This window comes from Antennarius striatus, chromosome 22, assembly GCF_040054535.1.
Source record: "Antennarius striatus isolate MH-2024 chromosome 22, ASM4005453v1, whole genome shotgun sequence".
Taxonomy (NCBI): Eukaryota; Metazoa; Chordata; class Actinopteri; order Lophiiformes; family Antennariidae; genus Antennarius; species Antennarius striatus.
In genome coordinates this window covers 11,887,127-11,908,026 of record NC_090797.1, presented here as the reverse complement: position 1 = coordinate 11,908,026, position 20,900 = coordinate 11,887,127, and the positions used below count along the sequence as shown (strand labels likewise).

The 20,900-nt window shown below is 42.5% G+C and overlaps 1 protein-coding gene across 6 annotated transcripts in view; it reads left to right on the top strand.

Annotated features, from left to right (window-relative positions):
- Window positions 1–20,900, top strand: part of nav3 (neuron navigator 3) — a 155,901-nt gene that overhangs the window by 54,367 nt on the left and 80,634 nt on the right. For all 6 annotated transcript variants that reach the window (XM_068307488.1, XM_068307489.1, XM_068307487.1 and 3 more), the window contains exons 2-3: window positions 13,507–13,624; window positions 15,590–15,642. In XM_068307488.1, the coding sequence (XP_068163589.1) occupies window positions 13,507–13,624; window positions 15,590–15,642 (171 nt within the window). The remainder of the gene's footprint in view (window positions 1–13,506; window positions 13,625–15,589; window positions 15,643–20,900) is intronic.

Below are 20,900 nucleotides of genomic sequence, written 5' to 3'. Positions count from 1 at the left end.
AGTGATTCACAGTCCAGACTTTCATCAGCGCTTTTGGCCTCCGTTTGACCCAGTGTCTGCAGCATCTCCGCTTTTTATTGAGCCTATGGCATTGAGTCTGGGTCTAGACACAGGGCAAATAGACTGGAAAAACGCTCGCTGTCTTCTCCCAGACACATCTCTCTCCATCACTTTCACTCCATAGAGAAGCAAAACTTTTCCTCTTGCTTCTTCCTCTGACCCCTTCTCCTCCTCGTTCACTTGTGTTCAATTTTCAAAGCATCTTACCCACAGCAGTGCAGCTTGTTCACCGTTTAATTAGCAACAGTGAGTGGGTTATGTTTAAAGTCTCATAGCAGAATTATTTACACATACAAACTGTAACACATAAATAAGCACATTTGATTAAAATAAAAAAAAAAAATATATATAAATGAATATAAATGAAGTCCATGCGCAGGTCCTTCTAAACAAAAGCATTGAAAAAATTGCTGAGTTGAGAAAGTGTATGTAATCCTATGTTTTTATAGTAAGGGAAGGCAAGCGGAAAAAACAAATGAATGGCTGCATTTGACTCGCTGACTATAGACTGTAGTTTGCTGTCACTTATTCTGCAGCCAGGGAGTCCCAAGAAGAATCCCTGGGATCACCAGCGCCCCCTACCATGTGGCAGGAGAACTGCGTGCCTCAGTGCTTCTTCCCAACCGTTTTAGGACTGCTCAACTCCAGAAAGATGTTACACACATACAGTTGTTGACAAAAAAAACCTGTACATTATTATGAAAATTATGGAAATTTAGTTAATTTAGCAAACGTGTTTGAACATTTTAACAGAGACGTATAGAGAGATAGCATTACGGCCTCACTGTTTAGCTACCAGCACAGCTAGTGGAGCCATTGTGCAATCCATGATGAGGCTCAGCTGGCTGGTGCCTCACCGCAGGTCTCTAATCAGTATTACAGCAGTAAATGTGAAAATTCAGCATTTTTGAGTAAGAATAATCTAAAGTTGAAGACGGGTCAGTAACAAAGTTGTCTGTTGTTTCTACCTTTGACCCCACCAGTGGAGTGAAAGTGCTGTCAGTCTATTATTTTTCATAAATATCTGTCAGCAATGGGTTCAAATAACCTAATCACATCATCCCTCATCCGTAGGTCCTATCTGCAGTTTCTGACTGTCTTGGAAGATCCATGGTAATTAAGGAAGCTAACAGGCGAAAAACTGAAACAGTCACAGTGGGAATGGATGCTGTCAGTATTCAGTTTAAATGAGCTTTTCAGCATATCTGTAATGACTGTCTCGTAGATTGTCAAGCATGATCTGAGCTTCGTCTTTGGTGCTGCATCTCAAATTCCCTTCTTGACAAGGCTGAAGGGGAAGGAGAGGGAAAAAGGTTCCATCCATTCACTGATCCTGACAAGTCTTTTTTCAAATGGTATTTTTCTTCCAGGGTTCAAAGATGTTGCAGGAGCACTGAGATCCTTTGAACATTCTGTTAGTTGCAGAGCAAATTGGCCCGCCATGACATTGCAGTGACTGGCGAGTCCAAGTGTCCTGAAGCCAAAGCTCCTTTTTCTGCCCCATGTCAGAGCAAAACAATGGAACTCACAAGGAACAAAGTCATAGGGAATAGGAAAGTCCAGGCCATTTGTCATCTTGACTCAAGTCAAAAATAGCCGCTCGTGTTTTCTTTTTGGCCTGGTTATAAGTCCTGCAGGTCGACATCACAAAAAAAAAAAAAAAATTAGACTTCCCTCCTTTTTTTTCTTGTTTTCCTTCTTCGGGTTCTTTGCAGCACGACTGAGCCGTCGGTCCAGCAGCAAGTGTTTGACCCGAAGCTGCTTACCGTGAGATATCGCAATATTCTGGAGAAACGTAACCGTTTGCCTATGAATGCATTCAGATGACACAAATACACACATACATCCTTCACACACATCCATAGACTAGACATTAGAGACTGCTTACCACTTTTTAAAAACACAGCTTTTATTTGGGCATTGAAATATTATGTAGCTGTGTGTTAGTGTGTGTGAGAGAGGTCACTAGCCACCGGCAGGTAACGATGTTCTTGGAGTTTTCTTGGATGTTTCTGTCTGTGAGCTGTCTCCATGTATCCGTCAAGACCGGCCTAACTCTCACATGGCCGAAGCTATTCTACAGTGTTTAATAGACCGAAAGATGAATAGATTAATTGGGGGAAAAAAGAGAGTAATCTCTAATATGAATGGTTGGTGGTTTCAGTTTTAGCCGTGGGAGCGATAGCAGAGGTCATACAGTATTAGCAGAAATAAAAGTCATTGATTTATGGCTGCGATTGGAAAACTCTTCATCATCATAACACCGAAAACTGTCAACACACATGAAGGCACGATCAATCAGCAGAGTGAGGAAAGAAGTAACGGGAGGAGAAGCTGCTGGCTGATGACAACGGTGACACACAAAGCAGGAATGAGCAGCTCACAGTGTGTTAGCAAGTGAAAGGGTGAGTCAGCGGCAGGGGCCAGTGAGTCAGGGGCCAGTCACAGACCCCCTGGCCCCAGATGTTGAGCACATCCAAGGTACAGTTACAGTAAATGTCAGGGCTGAAGAGTACGAGCAGCCAAGCTAACCACACCATTATTCAACACTGTGTCGGTGCGACTGTTTGATGGATCCTTCTGTCAGGTGACTATTACTGGAACTGTGTCTGGGGTCAACGCTGGTCACTCTATTTTGGGTTGTTCTCAGTTTGGATGATGACATGTGTTTAACAGTGTTTCCACAAAGCCTTTATTTCCATAAAAATCACATTTCCAGTGTCACCGTTTCACATTATTTACTTTTTATATACACATACCTGCTATTGAAGGAAGTAATTTCTGTCCAGTTCCAAACAGATGTTTAAAAAAAACGACAAAAAACGAGACAAAAGATGCTGAAATATGTCCTGATGTTGTGTGGTAATAATACACATAATATTATATAATTCAGAACTGATCTGAGTTCTGTTCAATCCATTCATCCTCTTTATTTCACTGTTATTCAAAAAAGTTCTCTTTGAACATTTCAATAGAGCCGTGGTGACAGACGCTCCACCATTGAATAACAATCACTGCAGCGTTACTAATGGTTTGACTACATTGGAGCGCAGTAGTTGTCCTTATTCTCAGTCTTATTACTGTATCAGTCTGCAAATTAGAACTAATTCTGTATTATTTAAAACGAGATCATTGAGGGAAACTGGTTCATTGTAGTGTGGAGGGTTCATGCTTGACTGAACTGATGGATTCAGAGTAAAAACCTGCCATTAATGATCCATTAATGATCCACACCAGTTTTACTGGTCTGCAGGTCCCTCTACTGGTGCCATCACTGAACAGGCAACCCAGCACCGACTGGTCATCATGTCCTGTGTGTGTGTAGAGTGTCATTTTTAGTGATATGGAGTGTGATCAGTGGGGAAGACAAGTTAGTTAATCCAGAGTTCACCTATGAGCACTGAAAAATTAGATATGCAATTAATGGACCTAAATATGGAGGAGAGCGTATGGAAGAAGTTTTTAGAAGTTTTAGTTTCTAACTACCACACAGCAGGTAATAAACTCAGTCATCATGGATTTTGAGATTTATTTATTTTATTTATTATTGGTGGTTTCCCTACAAACTCCTCTGATGTAGTTTAATGCTCCTCTGTTGCTAACATTACGTATGCATAGCAGTGTCTGCTTGAAATTAATGCCACATATTTTTGCTCTTGAAATTAATTTGTTTGGGTAATAATGTAAATGATGCTAATTGAGTTGAAATTGTACTGCCGAGTTGTGGCAGGAAAAAATGAGTCAGCACAGTTTCTGTTATGTCTCAAAGCGGCCGGACATTTAATTTCTGACGGTGCAACTCAACCAAGTGTTTGAGACCTGGTCTGGGGCAGTGGGGGCGTTGGGTTCTGGTTTATAGGTTTGAACTGCGGGGAAGTATGCCTCATTACTAACCAGAGAGCCGAGGCCGCGATGCATTTGAAGTAGCTGCTACGCTGGTGTTCGCTCTCAAACAGTGATTCACAGATGAGCACTGAATGACTCATTACATTCATTCCGGCTGACCCCCGACTGCTTCCCAGCAGCCTCAGCTCCGCTGAAGGCAAACCTGCTGCTGGACTGAGGTGGAGGTTAGGGTGGTGGAGCCCTCTGCTGGCTGCTGTGTGCAGAAACCCCTCTTCAGGCCTGACTACAAATCCGTGTTTAGGGAAGTCTGCAATGATGATGATGATGATGAATCTATCCTGCCTGAACTTGTATTTAATTGGATTTGTTGTTTCCCATCTTCATGATTCATGAACACATTTGTCAGTGAGTCCTGAATGTTTTCTAAATAATGATTTCTTCATCATTAAATGGTGCTAATAGCTCACAAAGCTCATAAGTCCAGGGGACTGGTGTCTCCTCTTACAGTGTTATGTTTGGCCACTGTTTTTATTGCGCTATTGCTCTCACTGACTTTATGCTGTAGTTCCTCTTGCATACTGGCCCATTAGAATGAGATCCATATCAGGATACTCTATAAGGAAGAAGGAAAACATGTGTGAATGCCAATTGTAAATGCACACAGAATGCAGTTCAAATCATGATGGGATCAGCCAGGCCGCATGTGTCTGGATATCAGCCACGCATAAATGCAATCCATGCAGCGTGATTGGCATCAAGCTAACTGTGGCTGGCCGTAGTTAGCAAGGCTTCCCCCTGCAGAAAATGTATAACATGCACTGACACCAGAGGCTTCTCGTGGTGATTGTTAAAACAAAGGGAAAACTAGAGATCAATTCCTCATGGAAAGAAAATGACATCTTTTTACCTTTTGAGGAATCAACAGCATTACGGACCAATCAGCAACCTGATTTTTGCATTACTATTTCAGGGTGAGTGACTGTCTTCTGTCTTGTCCTCCTCCTCTGAGAGCCTGGTTAATAAAAACACACCCAGGCTCTGGGCAATCTGGACCGCTCCCAATCAGAAAGCCATTAATCTAGTGATGGATGTGACTTTGCTTCTCAACAAGCAGATGGCAGCTTTGACTCAAACAAGACATGTTGTGGTCGGCACATAAAGGGGCTTCTTTAAACAAAAACTGGAGGCTAGATATTTCAAGCGGGGCAACTACCTGATGAAAATCTGCCCAGTCAGAGGGCTGCTGATAGCTCTATGGGCTCTAATCTGCACAGCCTTGATTATGATCCCTCGGTTTTCTAATTTCTTTTCCCTGTCATTTGCATTTCATTAAAAAAAAAGAAAAAAAGAAGAAGTCATTTTTCATTAACTGCAAACACAATCAATTTCATCATCATTATTTCATTGTCTGGAGACAGAGCAGTGTAAGTGCTTCCTAATCAGAGCCTTGTCAACTAACCTAGTGGAGATCAGCAGCTGACTCACACTGAGATAATGAACAGGAAACCAGTCAGATGTGTGACTAATCACTAGCCAGTGGTGAGTCACACCTACAAAGTTCATCTCCTCTTAATTTGGATTTTGTTGGAATTAGCCCAGAGACTAATTCAGATTCTCTGAGGTAATGATAAGGATCTGTTTGTGTGCATCTGTAACTGTATATTTCTGGCAGCGCTGCTCGCTCGCTGCTGCAGCAGGACTAGCTAATGACACAGTAGCCCTTTTTGCTTCTCCTGATTTATTTGTGTGTTTTGGAGTGGATGGAGCTGACGGAGGTCAGAAGGAAAGATTACAGAGCCTCGCAGCATCCCGGAATAGACGGGTGTCAGCCAGGAGCCCAGGGATGCTTGTTAAAGCCGCCATCTGCAGCCTGAGCGGAGGAAAGGTTTGCCCACCGTTCACTGCAGGCCTTCAATTAGGGCTTCCACCGCTACGCTGAGGTGATGCTGTGTGTGTGACGCGGTGATCTCAGCCTGTTCATCTTTACTTCATCTTTATGAGCTAGTGATTCATACAGGACTTCTCAGCTGAAGTTACAAACCAATAGAAACAATTCTATCAACTAGCTTTGTTTTCATGCATGAACTCAACTGACCAGAGCCAGCATGGATCTCTGATGGATATTCGTTGTCATTAATCGTCTTTCAGATTGATAAAGGGTAAAATTCCGAATGTTTTTGAGCCATTGAATGTGTCCTTCGCCGACACCGTGGTCGCAAAGTCTGGCTCATACACTACAGAGCCCGAGAGCCAGACGCTGCCTCACGCTATGGTTACCATGGTGAAGTGAGACACTGCACGTCTAAGTGAGAGAAGATCTCACAAGGCTTGCCTAAATGATGCCTGTGTGTTTTTGTGCATGTCAGTGCCTCGGCGACGACTTCAGCATCTGCTGCAGCTTCGTGTCTGATGGCTTCATGTTGGCTTGAACACACTGTATTGGTTACTTATGGGATTTCAAGTATTTTTATCTTGGTAATAAAGCATCCTGCAGAAGGGGAGGACGCTAAGTAACGGCAGTAAAATGAAATGAATCAAGAAATTCACGTTGCTGAAGTTTATGAATAAGATAAATCATATATGAAATTATTTAATTGAGGGAACAGAAGATGAATAACTTGTTAGTCGAGAAATGCAAAATTACCTCATTTTGAATAGTCATGCCTGAAAATAAGTTTGACAAGACTAACAAAAGGAATCACGGTAGTAAATCTTTGCATTTACCTTAACGTATATTACTAAATTTGTATTAAATAATAGATTCCAAAATCTAATTCTGCTTCTTGCTGAGAACCAGCAGATGGCCACGTTCTTCGTTGCATTTGTGTAGAGTTGTTGTCCAGGTGCTTTACATGTCTCCCTGGACAAAGTTGCCATCTTGATTTTACAAACTTACTATTTGACGCAAGGGAAAATGAAGAGATATGAAATTCACTTGAAACAGAATAAACAAGATGCTCCCTTCATCGGAGAAGAAAAGCCTCATTTTTACCTTAAATAAAGATGAGGGAAGGAAATACTGGATATAAATCATGCAAAGCTTTGCTTTGCCTACGCACCTTTATGTCAGCAGAAATCATGATTGTACTGATATTTACAGTACCAGCTCTGTGTACTTTGCTGTGCTCTCTCTCTGCACTCAAAGTTTCATTCGTTGTATTTAAAATGTGTTTATACTGAGACAAAGGAGATATATGTCAAATCCTTGTCCGTGTGTTCTTTTCGTACAACATAAATGTGGTTTTCACCACCTCTGTTTTATAGCTGTGCAGCGAGGTCATCCTGTTGGAAATAGAGACGGCGTAAATGTCCTCGTCTCTCTCCTAGTTTGGGCTCAGTGGTGTAGAACGTCAAAGGTTGTCTCCTACTTCCTCACAGGGTCTGATGAACTTCCACCATCCATCCATCTATCCATCCATCCTTCAAGTTCCTTCAAGTAGTACTGCTTCATGGAATTGATGAGAATAAACTCAATCATTGTGGGAAAAGTACTGCTGAGCTGCTGTGTGACAGTTCCCTCGACTACAACCTCACATTTTTTGCTGCTTTTCCAAATGATTGACTGCAATCGGTGCTTGTGCCCCACCTACGTTTTATCAAATTGCCCATCAAATCCATCCGTCATTTCCTCTTGTCTTCTTGCTCTGCTCGTCTGTCTTCAGGCTGATTCAGAGGTGTTATTCTTTTCCTCCTGTGTTCTCTGGTTCCACATCTCCGTCCCTTCTGCACCTCCCGTCTCGCTGGTCTTCAGTTCCCCGCTGCGCTGCGAGAGATCAGATCCAAATGACATGTGCATGAGCATCCAACATGATTATGTATCCAAACGTCTCCAAGCCGTGCAATTATGTCATTTTCTACTCAGGATGTTCCCTGAAAACAACGGGGTGGCTTGGCAGATCGGCGCTATGACTGAATGTTTCAGTCACGGGCTTCTCCTGGTTGTCTGATACTAAAGTCGTCTGTCGAGGGTCAATCGGGACGTCTGAGGGAGTCCAGCTTGATTCTTCTACAACAGTTTGGAAAAAAAAGAGATGAATTGACCTTTTTGAAGTGCTCGTCAAGAAAAGTGCATAGAGGAGGTGCAGGACAGCAACATGCTCAGAGCAAATGAGCCAAACAGCAAAGACTGTCAGTAAAGGTTGACCTGTGTAGAGGAAGCTTTCATTTGAGCCAAACGTGTTTCCATCAGATTTTAGTCTCTCTGCGGAATTCACATTCATTTCTCTGGCTTGTATATTTCCTTTTTCATTTGATTTTGCATGTTGTTTCTGTTATCGTTCTTGTAAAAATGCAACCAGGCAGATCTATTCTCACCCTCCGTGCTCACCCAGATGTGGCTGTGGTTGACTGTTGGCATGGCAACAAAGATGCTCCACGTTCATCACGTTCGCGTCCTCCAAATCGCCGTCTGTTTCTGCCTCTTGAGACTGTTGTGGAGAACGCTGTCACGTAAATAAAGCTATTAGGTTTGATCCGTTCTCACTAGCGCCAGGCCGCAAGGAAACTTTGAGTCTACGATTTGTATATTGTCGGCATAAACTGCCCACTCGGGTGTTTACGAGATTGGAGTACGGCCATGTTGGAAACGCGCCTGCCGCTATTACGTGTGGATTAGGCGGGTTTGTAGGAGGCCTCTCCATTCCACTCGGGACAAGATAATGATGGTTTTAGAAGGGAAAGCGATGCATCAGACTTTTGCATCAGGGAAACACCAGAAAGGTTTACATCATGGAAATTGCTTCCAGGTGTCCCGATAATAGTTGGATGGTGTCAGTTATTCCTTATACTAATGGTTCAAATCTCACGGTGATCTTCATCTGGACCTCCTCTTGAGCAGACATGTGTTATTGGACAACAGAGAAAAGCAAATATTATCTTATACCAATCCTTTTCAGCAATGTAGGATTTTATAAACAGATGTCCAGTTGCATCTTTGAGCTGAGTTGGATTACGACATTATTACCAAAGGTATAATGGTGATAATTTGTATATCCAGAGCTTAAGACTTTTGAAAATGAAATTCTTTAGCCAGAGATTCTGAATTTGTCACTTACCTGCACCTTCTTCTAATAATAACAGTAATTATCTAACTCCTTATAATTATTACGCTTCTTATACTATTGGTAATAATTATCATCAAATATTATGTTGAGCTTTCCCTTCATTTCATCTTTGAAAGAAGAACCTTTGACCTTTTTGGTACTTCTCAGACATCACCTGTTCAACTTTTCAACTTCCTTTATGACGTGTTTTCAACCACACGTCATAAACTGGTGTCAGCGATGCTGCCAGCCGATCCCATACCATCACTCCCAGTTTGTCATGACAGAGATTGAGATCACAGAGGACGCTCCATCACAGCTCCTTCAGTTCCATTGGTCCTCAATCCGTTTAGTTAGCGCAGCTTTACGCTTTGTTTAATTACATTTAGGGCCCATACGGGAGCAGCATCAGTGCCGACGTGATGTTTTGTAGCCATTATAGCAACACAGGAGAAATCTCCCGACTAGTCTTTTCCAAATAGTATTACACAGCTAAATGTCCTCCAAGTGGTTGTATATATGCTCAATCCTCTGGACTGCAATCAAAGTCTTAATTTAGTAGAGCTGGAATGATGCCCTGATTAAAAAGCCCATACATTAACAGTCATTCAGTGAAGCCATTAATAAATGCAGAGGAGCTGCTGTGACTCCTGCAGTTTGCCTTCAGCTGTGCCCCGTCTCCTCCCTCACCAGCGTCTCACCCCTGCTGTTACCTGGCTGGCTCCCCCCAGAGGCCGCTCGTCATCACTGCAGCCTCTGCCAATAAACACCTGCGTAGCTGTAGTCACTGCATTGTGATCAGGACTGTTGAAGGCAGTTTATCTGAGAGCCGGCTGTTTTGGGATCCCTGTCGCTGAGCGGGAGCGATCTGCAGAGCAGGTAGCGAGGAAGAGGAGGGTACTTCATGTAGCATCAGCATGGATAACATCACCATAGAGACGGCACTTGTGCTGATTGATGCTGGCTGCCAAAAAAAGGAGGAAGGGGATTAAATGTTTTCTCTTGGAGATTGCTTGTTCATGCATGTGTGCCATCTTATCCTGCATGTGTGCCTTTGTGATGACAGCAGCCTTAGTCAGCATCACAGAATGTGGCGGTATTGCTGGTGTTTTTTCTAGCTCTACTTCCCAATGCGACTGGGTTTGAGAGGAGGAGAGGTTAACGAGTGCACGATGCCGCCAGAGGGAACAATGAGGAGTCTTGAAGTGAGGGGATCAGTGAGTTGGCGCTCATGCAGACAGGAATCCGGCTCCGTCAAACGCATTTCCTTAATGTTTGTCAGAGAGGAGAGAAGAAGGGGACAGGAGGTGTCGGGTTCAAACCTCGGATGCTGCAGCCACACTTTCAAGACTTTTGCATGACTAAACTTGTGAAAAAAGGGGTGAAATTATTCTGCGACTTGTTTTTGTCACCTGTCATCTTTGTCTTGTCAAAGTTTTTCTTTTTGTAATGTTTTAAATTGATCTGCTGAGCGGAAGGGTTTGAAATGCTCGTGGATTTGTAGATCTTCTCAGCAAAAAAAAGTTGTTTGTAACCGATATATTCCTGACTTTTTGTCCGATCTATAATATTATGATATCGCAAAGCACTAAGTTAGCAAACGAATGACTTTGGAAAGAAAATTGTGGAAGTGTCCCAGGAGAACATTGACATTTGAGATATGGAGTCAGCAGGATGGGTCAAAATCAACTCTAGAAAAGGACTTGTGTTATTGTGAAATGTCAAAGTTTTCAAAATGAATACCTTCAACGGTGGCCAAGCAGGACTTTAATATTGTAATAGTACAATCAGGAAGCCTTTATAGCTTTTATAGGTGGAGGCTTGATTGTAATGAACAGCAAGCGAATGGTGTTAGCATGACCCAGACGTTAAATGTCACTTTAGTGCACTCGAGTGTGATTGTGGGTCTGAGCGAGGCTGATTTGTGTTGCTTTGGCAAAATGTCACTAATTCACTTCAGCATGGAGGCATATTATTAAAATAAACCTGGCCCCGTCTAATGCAAATGCAGTTTGACCTCCAGGCGGGAATAGGTGCTGTATGGTCCTCAAGAGTGTGTTCAGTGTGATCATTGAATCCTCCCCCTGTAGGACTGGTAGCAGATGCAGAGGCAGCTGGTTATTTAAGCGACAAATCTACCAAAACTAAATTCATCTGCGAGCTATCACACCCTCCGCTACGTATCTGGATCGCTCTCCATCTCTACTCCTCCCGTCTTGCTCGCTTTGGCTGCGAGGGTTGAGTAGATGCTTGAATATTTTCCACTCACCTGGTTTTTAAGTGCATTTCCAGTTTTGTGCTGCGAAGAAGTCTTAAAATTTGGGGGGGGGGGGATTGTCAGTTGTCCAGCAGGTTATGTTCAAAGCTTTTTTCCTGCAGGCTGATGCGGGCTGTTTGTTATTTATACACACTTTCACACAATCCTCTTCTCCTGTTTGTTTACCCACCCTCTGTTGGGATGTGGCTTGTATCTGAGACATGTGTATGTGTGTGTGTTTAGCTTGTATGTGTGTGTTTGAGTATGTGCTTTCCCCACCACGGCTCTCATTCTTTTGAAGTTTGTTCTTTACAACTTCTCATCATGGAGAAAGTCACAGAATAAAACCACAACAGATGCAAACCTCTGAGAGGCGGCCTCTCCAAAGCAGCCAACATCGCGCTTCCAAGTAAAAGAAAAGAGTGGGAGAGCGATGCTTTTAATTGAGGGCAGTGTGTGAGGTAAATAAGGGGAAAGCAGATTATTTCATTATGTGACATGAAATTTTTATAAGGGGATTCCTACTGAAATGTTTCAGATGCTCAGAAGCCTACTCTGTTATTAAAAACTGCTGTGCATAAAACCCAGAGACAACAATATTAAGTTGAAGCCCACAGTTTGGAAGTATGGAAAAGAAACCACAAGAGAAAAATCCCTCCCCACCCACATTAATATGATCTTTACATGTGGAGTAACTCTACATTCAGACATGAGGGGCTCTTTATAAGAAGCCCACCCTTCTCCTTCATACAAGATCTGATGTTGTTGAGGGGATTTTCCCCATGCAGAGTCTGTGGTGAAAACTGGGGATAACAAGATGTTTCAGGTCCAGGGCAGCAGACACTGTCTAACTTTTTGATGATACCCCCCCTAGAAAGAGAGGGGCTCTAGTCCTAACCCCATCACAGCTGGAGGATCCATCTTTTTGTTTATAGTCTGTACCAAGGAGGTTGTATTTCATATGATTTTATTTCTTTTATTTGTCAGCACATTGCAATTGACAGCAGTTTTTTTATGCAAAAAAACTGGACTTTAAAGAAATGTAGTGAACACATGCAGCATCCAGGTAAAAAGAACAGGCCCAGGGTTTCTTTTTATATTTTTATATTTTAGGAGCTCTGGAAATTAATTATTTTACAATAACTTTGTTTTTCAGAAGTGTGGCTTTTCTGATAAAAAGAAATACATTTAATTTAAAAAAAAAAGACATTTAATAAAATAAAGTGAATTAGCTGTGGATGGGATATGTACAGCATTCCGAGTATATACATGTGTATGCTGAATGAATTCACTCAGTGCATTAGTTATAATGGTTATAAAGTGATGAAGTTCATGTTGCAGTGCCAGATTTCTCAATCTTCATCTATCAAGATTGTTTTGTGTGAAACTGGAACCATTTCCACACAAAGGAACTGGATTATTTTACTCTGCGTCTGCATGGGGCCAAAACTCTTGGAAGCCAAAATGCGATTTACGTCTTTGGTCTTTGGAGCCTGGAAAAACCACAGCAGCTGTTGAGATCAATCTGTTTGCCCGATGGACAAAGAGTTGCTTATCAGCCTGCTTATAGACTCTAATGAAAGACAAAGTGGCTGTTAAGAGATTTGAAGGACAACACAAAAGATTATCCCACATGTTCCTTCGTCTGGGTTCAGATGGAGAGTTAGAAAGCAAGTCCACCTGTTGGGCATATAATCCATAGTGAGTTATTTATTTTAAGCGTTTGTTTTTACTTTATTTAGAGGTCAGTTGATTATTCTGTTCACTGGTTAAAGGTGGATCTTTGAACTGTACTGAGATCATCATGCTGTCCAGCTCAGTTTGTTCCTGAAGGCCAAAGCTGATGAAGAGTCTGTTTGAATAAGAGAGATGTGTAGGGAGTGTTTGGACAGCTTTCGCACCTCACTGTAGAGAAGACTTAGATCCAGAGCTGAGAGCTTCCGGGACAGGCAGCACGGTTAGAGAAGGAAAAAGTCAGCAGTTTTTTAGTGTGATAGAAGTGGAAGCCTTTAATGGCCAAAATCTCCTTTGACACGACCAGTCAAGATCGACCAATCCGCCGCTCGTAATACTTGATCTAAAGTTTCTTTTTCTGAAACTTTTTGACAAGAATTTTCATGCTAATTCCCTCACATGTCATCAATTAGTAGTTTTCCTGGCAGTACATCCAAACTTCTGGTCCTTACGTGTGTCTGTCATCAAGAATGAGCCCAGAAAAATTCTAGCATATATTCAGCCACTGCAGGACCGAAAACTGCAACAACAAAAAAAACTTACAGGATGTTTACTGTTGTTTTTCAGATTTACACAGACTGGGCCAATCACTACCTGGCCAAGTCCGGCTGCCCACGCCTGATCAAGGATCTGAGCCAGGATGTCACCGATGGAGTCCTGCTGGCACAGATCATCCAGATCATAGGTAGACACACACACACACACACGCATTAATATGAAGTGTGCTGTATCTGCTATTCAGTATCTCTCCTTTCCCTGCTTCCTTCTCTTTCTTTCCATGCTCAAGTGATTCCTTTCACACCTAAAGTCCATTTAATAATCTCCTTTTTGAACGAACAGGATTTCTGACCTCTGCTACCAAAACAGTGTAATCTCTTATTTCAGGGGTAACTTTCAGTGTTCAAAAGGAATATAATGTAAAGATGAATGAATCATTGTGGTATCAACACACCCGTGTGTATGATTTATTCTGTGCTGTAGGTAAAGAAACCACACACAACCACACACCACACACACACTTTGTTGTAATGAATTGGGGGAAGCCGTTCCTCAGTCTCATCCAGTGTTTGGGACAAATCGCTTTTCCGTGTTTTGTCTGCGGGTGAGCTGCAGCAGGAGTGATCTAATTGCTCTGACACCCAAGGGTGTTGAGTCTCGTGTCTCCCGTTAGACCCCAGTGAGACTTCACCGCTTCTCTTCACACTCACTGACTTTCTTTCATCTGTCTCTCTCTCCTTCCCTAACTCACTTGATCTTTTCTTAGATCGGTCTGAACTCCTTGTCTCTAACTTCTCCATCCAGTCTTCTCTTTCTCACATCCTCATATCCACATGGGCGATAATGTATCCGCAAGAGGGCACAAGCCAGTGTCCTATGTGCCCGGATAAATACAGAGGATTGTGTCAGGAAGGGCATCCAATGTAAACTTTTGCCAAAATCAAACATGCGAATCAAACACGGGCGATAATACAGAAGAAAAATATGATTAGCGATTTGAGCATAGAGTAGGGGATACAGTAATCCAATCCCAGAAGGTTACTTTGGTGTGTTCCATTCATAGCTTCTGTCTCACTTAGCGTTTGATGGATGCTGGTTTGTTGATGACGTACTGTAGTTCGGCAGTGTCATTCTGTTAGTTTCCAGGTTCGTAGTATTTTATTTATCTGAGAGTCTGTGTTTGTATGGTAAATCATACTGATAAATATATACTGGTAGTCTGGCATCATCAAACCTTTAGGTTTTATCTGGGAAGTCAGTCACCATTGTGCTGTTAAAGGAACTGACAATAAAGGTTAGCTGTCGCACACAATTATTAATCGTTCAATCATCTGACTGAAAAAAAAAGACAGCTTGATGGGCTCCATTGTGAAATCACACTTTATTGATATTTAGGGTATTTTTGGTTTATTGTTCTCCAACTCAGTTTACACCTCCTCAACAGCCATGTCCACACCCTTAACCCCCCCACGCCCCTACCTAGGCTACATAGCGAAGTTAGCAAACATTCAAGTTGAAAAGTCTTCATTGTTGTACACACTCAAGTTTTGGCACATTTTCTTGTTGGGACAGGGCCTCATGAGGAAGGGACCTCTTAGGAGGACTAAACCAGTTGTTAATGAGTAGTAAAACCAACTGTTGGTTAAATGAAGTTATAAATACTACGAATTAATGCGATTTTTGTTGTAAATTGTTACAATAATGGTAACAGTACTTTTCCTTTGTATATTCTCTCTCTCTCTCTCTCTCTCTCTCTCTCTCTCTCTCTCTCTCTCTCTCTCTCTCTCTCTCTCTCTCCCCCCCCCCCTCCATTCACTCCATCTCTGTTGGATTGAAACTTTACCCTCCCTACTCACCCAAACAGACAATGAGGCCAAGCTGGCCTGTCAGTAATTCTCTGGCGGCAGCTGAAGAATTAGGCAGCTTTGCTTCCCAAACCTTTCCTGCGTTGCTTTACAACTCACCACACACACACTCACACACATGCTGACACGCACAGACACTCATGCTAGGGCGTACACACATTCTCTCCTACGCTAGCCTTAACAGAGGTCTCCTGCTGGATCTTGTGCACCTGAACTGAACCAAAACGAGACACTGGGATGTGGAAAGTGAGTAAAAGTCTCATTTCTTCATTTCCTTTCTCACACAGCAAATGAGAAGGTGGAGGATATCAATGGCAGCCCAAGGAGCCAGTCACAAATGGTGAGTGATCCAGCTTCACGTTTCTATCCATCCTATAATGTACTCATGAATGAGTGGGGCTGTACTTATGAGGAATATTTATCTGAATACCGCGCTGAATATTATCTCATCTGATGTTAAGATCTCTTTAATGCAATATAATTGGTATCTTTATTGGTCATTTTAATTTGCTAAATTACATCCACCACCTTCTGCATGACCTCTAATTTCAATCTACCTTAGAAATGTCCACCATCATAGGTGGACAGTGATCAGTAGGGTCAGATTTCTCATCACAGCTCGGTTTGGAAGTTTTTACTCACAAGCAATAACCATCTTCATTATGTCAAGAGGATTGTGGTGGTACGAGTTCAGACCCTCACTTATTTGACTTGTGTCCTTTCCAATCATCTTTCTTCCCGGTGGCCATGCGGCTGAGAGAAACTGGCAGTGTCATTTTTCTCCCTGTTAATGAGATGATGGACTGTTTAACCACCGATTGTCGTCACTGTGAGATAATTAGCCCCTCACTTTTACTAGGGTTGACTAAGTGTTTATGTAGTGTTGGTTTGCCCTGGCATCTACCCACCTGCCTTTAAAATGACTGAAGCTCTCTAGTGGGTCTGACATGTATAATAAGACTGTGTGGGCAGGAAATGTGTTTGGTCTTTACCCTGTGTTTCATATGTGTAAGTCACTGTGGGCTCTGACAAAGCTGTGTGGTTTATGACCAGTCTATTTACAGCCTTTCTGCATGTGTTTGACCCGTTATACTTCATTAATATTTCTGCTGATTTAGAGGAAGTCAGTGGATTTTATTAGCTCTGAGAAAGGTCAGATCTTTTCGACGGCTGCCATCACTGGAAAGTATCAGAATTTATTTTACAACTGGTTTTTCACATTAAGCACATGCTTTATTTTGGAATGGAAACAGACTGCTTGCTGTGTTGTTGAAACAAAAGGGGAGAAAGTGTGAAGTTCATCTGAATTATGGAATTTTCGTACTGTCACGATGTCGAACCCATGTCTGCATGTTTACTACTTTATTTCTCATGAAGTATTTGTACTAAAAGATGGAAACAGTTGACTCTAAACTGATAAACTGGTGGCTAGACCTCTGCTATGAGAAATGATGAAAACATATGCCGTTCAGTTGAGTGTGTGTGTGTGTGTGCAGTCATCTTTTTGTCTCGGTCTCTTACTAAGCCCATTGATCCACCACCTGCTCACAGAGGAGCGGCCAGCTTGGGAATCTGAAGTTTGAGGAAATGTGGTTGCTTATAGTTTTGGCGCTAAAGAAGGAAACAGCTGACACATAACGGCTACAAAGAGCGAGCACAGCCGATGTTTAGAAGAATCAAGGTTCACACAATGGAAGGTGAGAGGAGTTTGGGTTGTAGATGCTGTGATAGATGAGAGTTCTGCGTTTGCATTAAGGAATATACAAAAGTAGTCATCAGTACAAAGGTGTGAAACCATCAAAAGACAGCCCATCAATTACTGTAATCACTAACTCCATGTGACTTACTGCTCTTCGTTTTTAAGTTGCTTTCTTTCCACCTTGAATCGATCGGAATACCTCAAGGCAGGGGTTGTTTGTCAAATTCTTTTAATTTGTCAGGTTATGAAGAAAAACCCACGTAACTCCATCAATGAAGGATCAAACTATCCAAGAGAATAAAGAAAAAATAACATCAAACACAAGTATGCTCTCGTGGGCCACATAAAATGATGGAGTGGGTCACATTTGGCCCTTGGGCCTTGAGTTTGACACATGTGTCTCAAGGGGTGATTGAGGAAATCCATACAGCAAAGAGCTGTGGGTGGAATCAAACCCATCCTGTCTGCTCTGGGTGGTAGTTTCTCTACCAACTGAGCTAAACGTACCCTCAGCTCTTCATCAATTCATAAATCAATTACATTTCCATGTCAGGAAGACATTTACGTGTCTTGTTATCGCATGGGTCTGAGCGTGAATATCAATTTTAAACTTATATCTTTTGCCCGGTCCCACATATGACTAGAGCTACCTTTTTTATACTTTTGGTCCATTGTGACACACGCAGTGAATTCAGGAGATCCACCACTGGTCATCGAGCACCTGGGGCTTAAACACTTTGCCAAGAAACATCACAGTAGCATCAGCTGTCAGTGGCTGGGCAGATGAGTCTGATTTACTTTCTCTGTACATTTTTTCTCCCCATTTGGGACTTGAAATATTGATCCTGCCTCACAAGTCTGTTCCTCTAAGTGGTGGGTCTCTGCCAGTCTGGTGAGTGGACCAAAGCCAAGTGAGCAGCTGCTGGGGGAGCAGAAACCAGAATGACACCAGCATCCGTAAGCTTTTCAGTTAGGTAACGGCCATAAATCACGGTTTTTGTCTTAGATGTTATGAGAGATTTCCTAGTGTTATTTCCTAAAGAGATTATCCAAGAGAAAATCTGGCTGTTTTATCTATGGTCAGTAACAGCGATCTGTAATAATTCTTTTCACAAACATCTGCCACCAGCCACTGGTTTCCTTACCTTCATTCCTTCATTATGAAAGCCCTTAAAAGGTTAATTTGGTCCTTGACCTGATCGAGCTGCAGAGATGCTGTATTTTTCAAACTGTGCGAGCCCCCCTTTAAAAAGGCCTCCAATGGGTTCTTGATGCGTCTACATTCTCCGAATTATATGGTCAAAGGGCATCATCTCTGACTGCTCACACACGGCAAAGATGAGTTGATTAATGATTTAACAGAACCCAAACTCTACTTTCCTCCTCTACTTGCACAGATTTGCTGTCATGAAGAACAGAATGTTAAAGAGCCTGACCTTTGGTCTTCTGTCTGTTACAACGTCAGATTAAATTATGCATTGCTGGTGTGTCGGTGTCCTTGGTTAGTCCTTCATTTTCTAACTTTGGTCACTTGTTAATGTAAAACTATTGATAAAGTGTTGGGAACGCCTCAGGATCCCGCTGGATGAGCTGGAATAGGTGTCTGAGGAGAGGGAAGTATGGGCATCCCTCCTGAGACTGTTGCCCCAGCGACCTGTCCCTGGATAAGCGGTTGAAGATGGATGGATGATAAAGTCCTGTCATTTGTTATTACTCTTAGACTGAAAATATCATCAAATTGAGTGACAGTCTTTAGCTGATGATCTCAATATTGGGAATTTTTCATTTCAGTTTTCTCATTTTACAACTACATTGTTAATGTAATTTAGCTGTGTGGACAGTGCTGTTGTTAAAGGTCCCATATTATACTCTTCATAATTAATTTCACACAGCTGTCAGACGTCTAACTAGACTGTATTTTAACTCTTTTGCCCCAAACTGATCCGTGGTCCTCGCTAAACGTTGCTTAAATGAGCTCTACTCAGAACAGGAAACTGTTTCTGGCGAGAACCAAGACATGCTAATGGGCTCCGTCTGTCAGCGCCTACCTTGCCTCTCTCACGGAGAGGATGTGGCCACGGTAGCATGAGCTAATGTTTACGGTGGATGTTTCGCTATGAAGCCGGAAGCACACCGGACGCACTCAGGTGGGATGGCCTACCAAAGCAATACCCCCCCCCTCCCCCCCAACACAGATTTGCTCCCAGATCCAATTACCTGCAGCCGCTGAGTGAGCCTGCGGAGATGATGACAATGGGAGCTGACAGGAGAGAGGAACCAGGAGATTTCAACAAGTGGAGATTTGAGTCAGGTTCTGTTTCCTTCAACTCTCTGTTGAATGACTCTTCTGTTCAGCTTTTTAATTACAGATACGAGTCGAGACAGCATGGACGTAAATCAGGAGACGATGTAAGGCAGACGATTATGTTCTTCGGAGAGGATGCTTGTCACGGACACTTTTGTTTTCTTTCACTTGGGTTTTTAATGCCCTTTCACACCTCTCACCCCCCATATTACTTGTATACATTCAATGGACAGGTTTGATTGTCTTTTCATTTTACAGTTGTGGATAAAAGTGTCAGCTTAAGTTATGTGATGGGAACGGTGTACATATAAACGATCTGAGGAAGGATCCAACTCTGCAATCTCCCTGCCTGACAGTGCAGTTTCCCTATAATTGTATAGACATCCAAAGGAAATAGATGCTCGCTCAGGGTTTTGAATTAAGTAAAATATGAAGCTTTTTTCCCCCTCGAAAGGCTGGCGCTCAAACACAACAGCAGGCGGGGATGGCAGAAAGATGCCCATTTAGCAGAACTCGGAACAGTAATCTGCCTCATTACAGACATCATTAACAAAATATAGAATGCTTCCCTGTAGTACAGATAACTGCAGTATCACTATCCGGGTTTGTGTGTTTTTAGGTCATAGTGAACTCAGCAAAGGATTCTAGGGAAAAACAAACACTTGGATTCAAAGCTGCAAAGATTCAGCATCTGTCAGCTGGAGGTTTGAGAGTCAGGGTAAGAGAGATTAGATGGAGCAACTGACTACTTAAACTCAACTGCTTTCCATTTGTGGGGCTGGAAAAAAGTGTTATGGATCGTGTTTAGATCAGCTCCCAGTTGTTTCGTTTACTTGGCTGTTTTACATGCAAGCAGCATTTGTGTGTAATCTTGATGCTGTTTTGCAAACCGAGTGCCTCCGTATTGGTTGGAGGCAAACCACATGGCATCACTGTGACAGTGGAAACAGGAATGTGGTCTAATGGGGACTTAGTTTGTGCTGCATGGACTCAAGTTATAAATTATTTGACAAATTCAGAATTAGATCTGATGATTCCTCAAGTCATTAGGTTTGAATCTCCCAAATGCCAAACCAATGTACCCAATAATGAAGCCTGGAGCAAAGATGACAACCAATGTCGTTGTCATTTAAAACAAAGCTAACTATAATATCAGTGACTTTAATCAAGTCATTTGAATTCACAGAATGGTGTGTAATTCCTGCTCACACTCTAAATCATCCTGTTTGAAGATCAACACACATTTGGACTTGTTGCCTTTGAGGCCTAATTGAGTCTCGAGTTTCTTGGAGACCATAAAAACCCACCAGTTTCATCTGGTTGCCATCTGTTGTTAGCCTACATGCCAGTCTGACAAATGGCGCAAACCATTCAGTCGTGTCGTCCTCACTGATGCTTCATCATCAGCACAGCTTGCTATAAATCTCACATTCTAATTGATTGTTCTACTTTTAGTTCCTCAAACAGGTTTTGTACCAGTCCGGACCGACAGGCATTTTTTTGACACGTCCTCAGGTTGTTAGTTTGAGTACACCGGCACCGGCTGTCAGGCAGCTCACCCATCATGAGTCAGTCGCTGTGATGATACACCAGT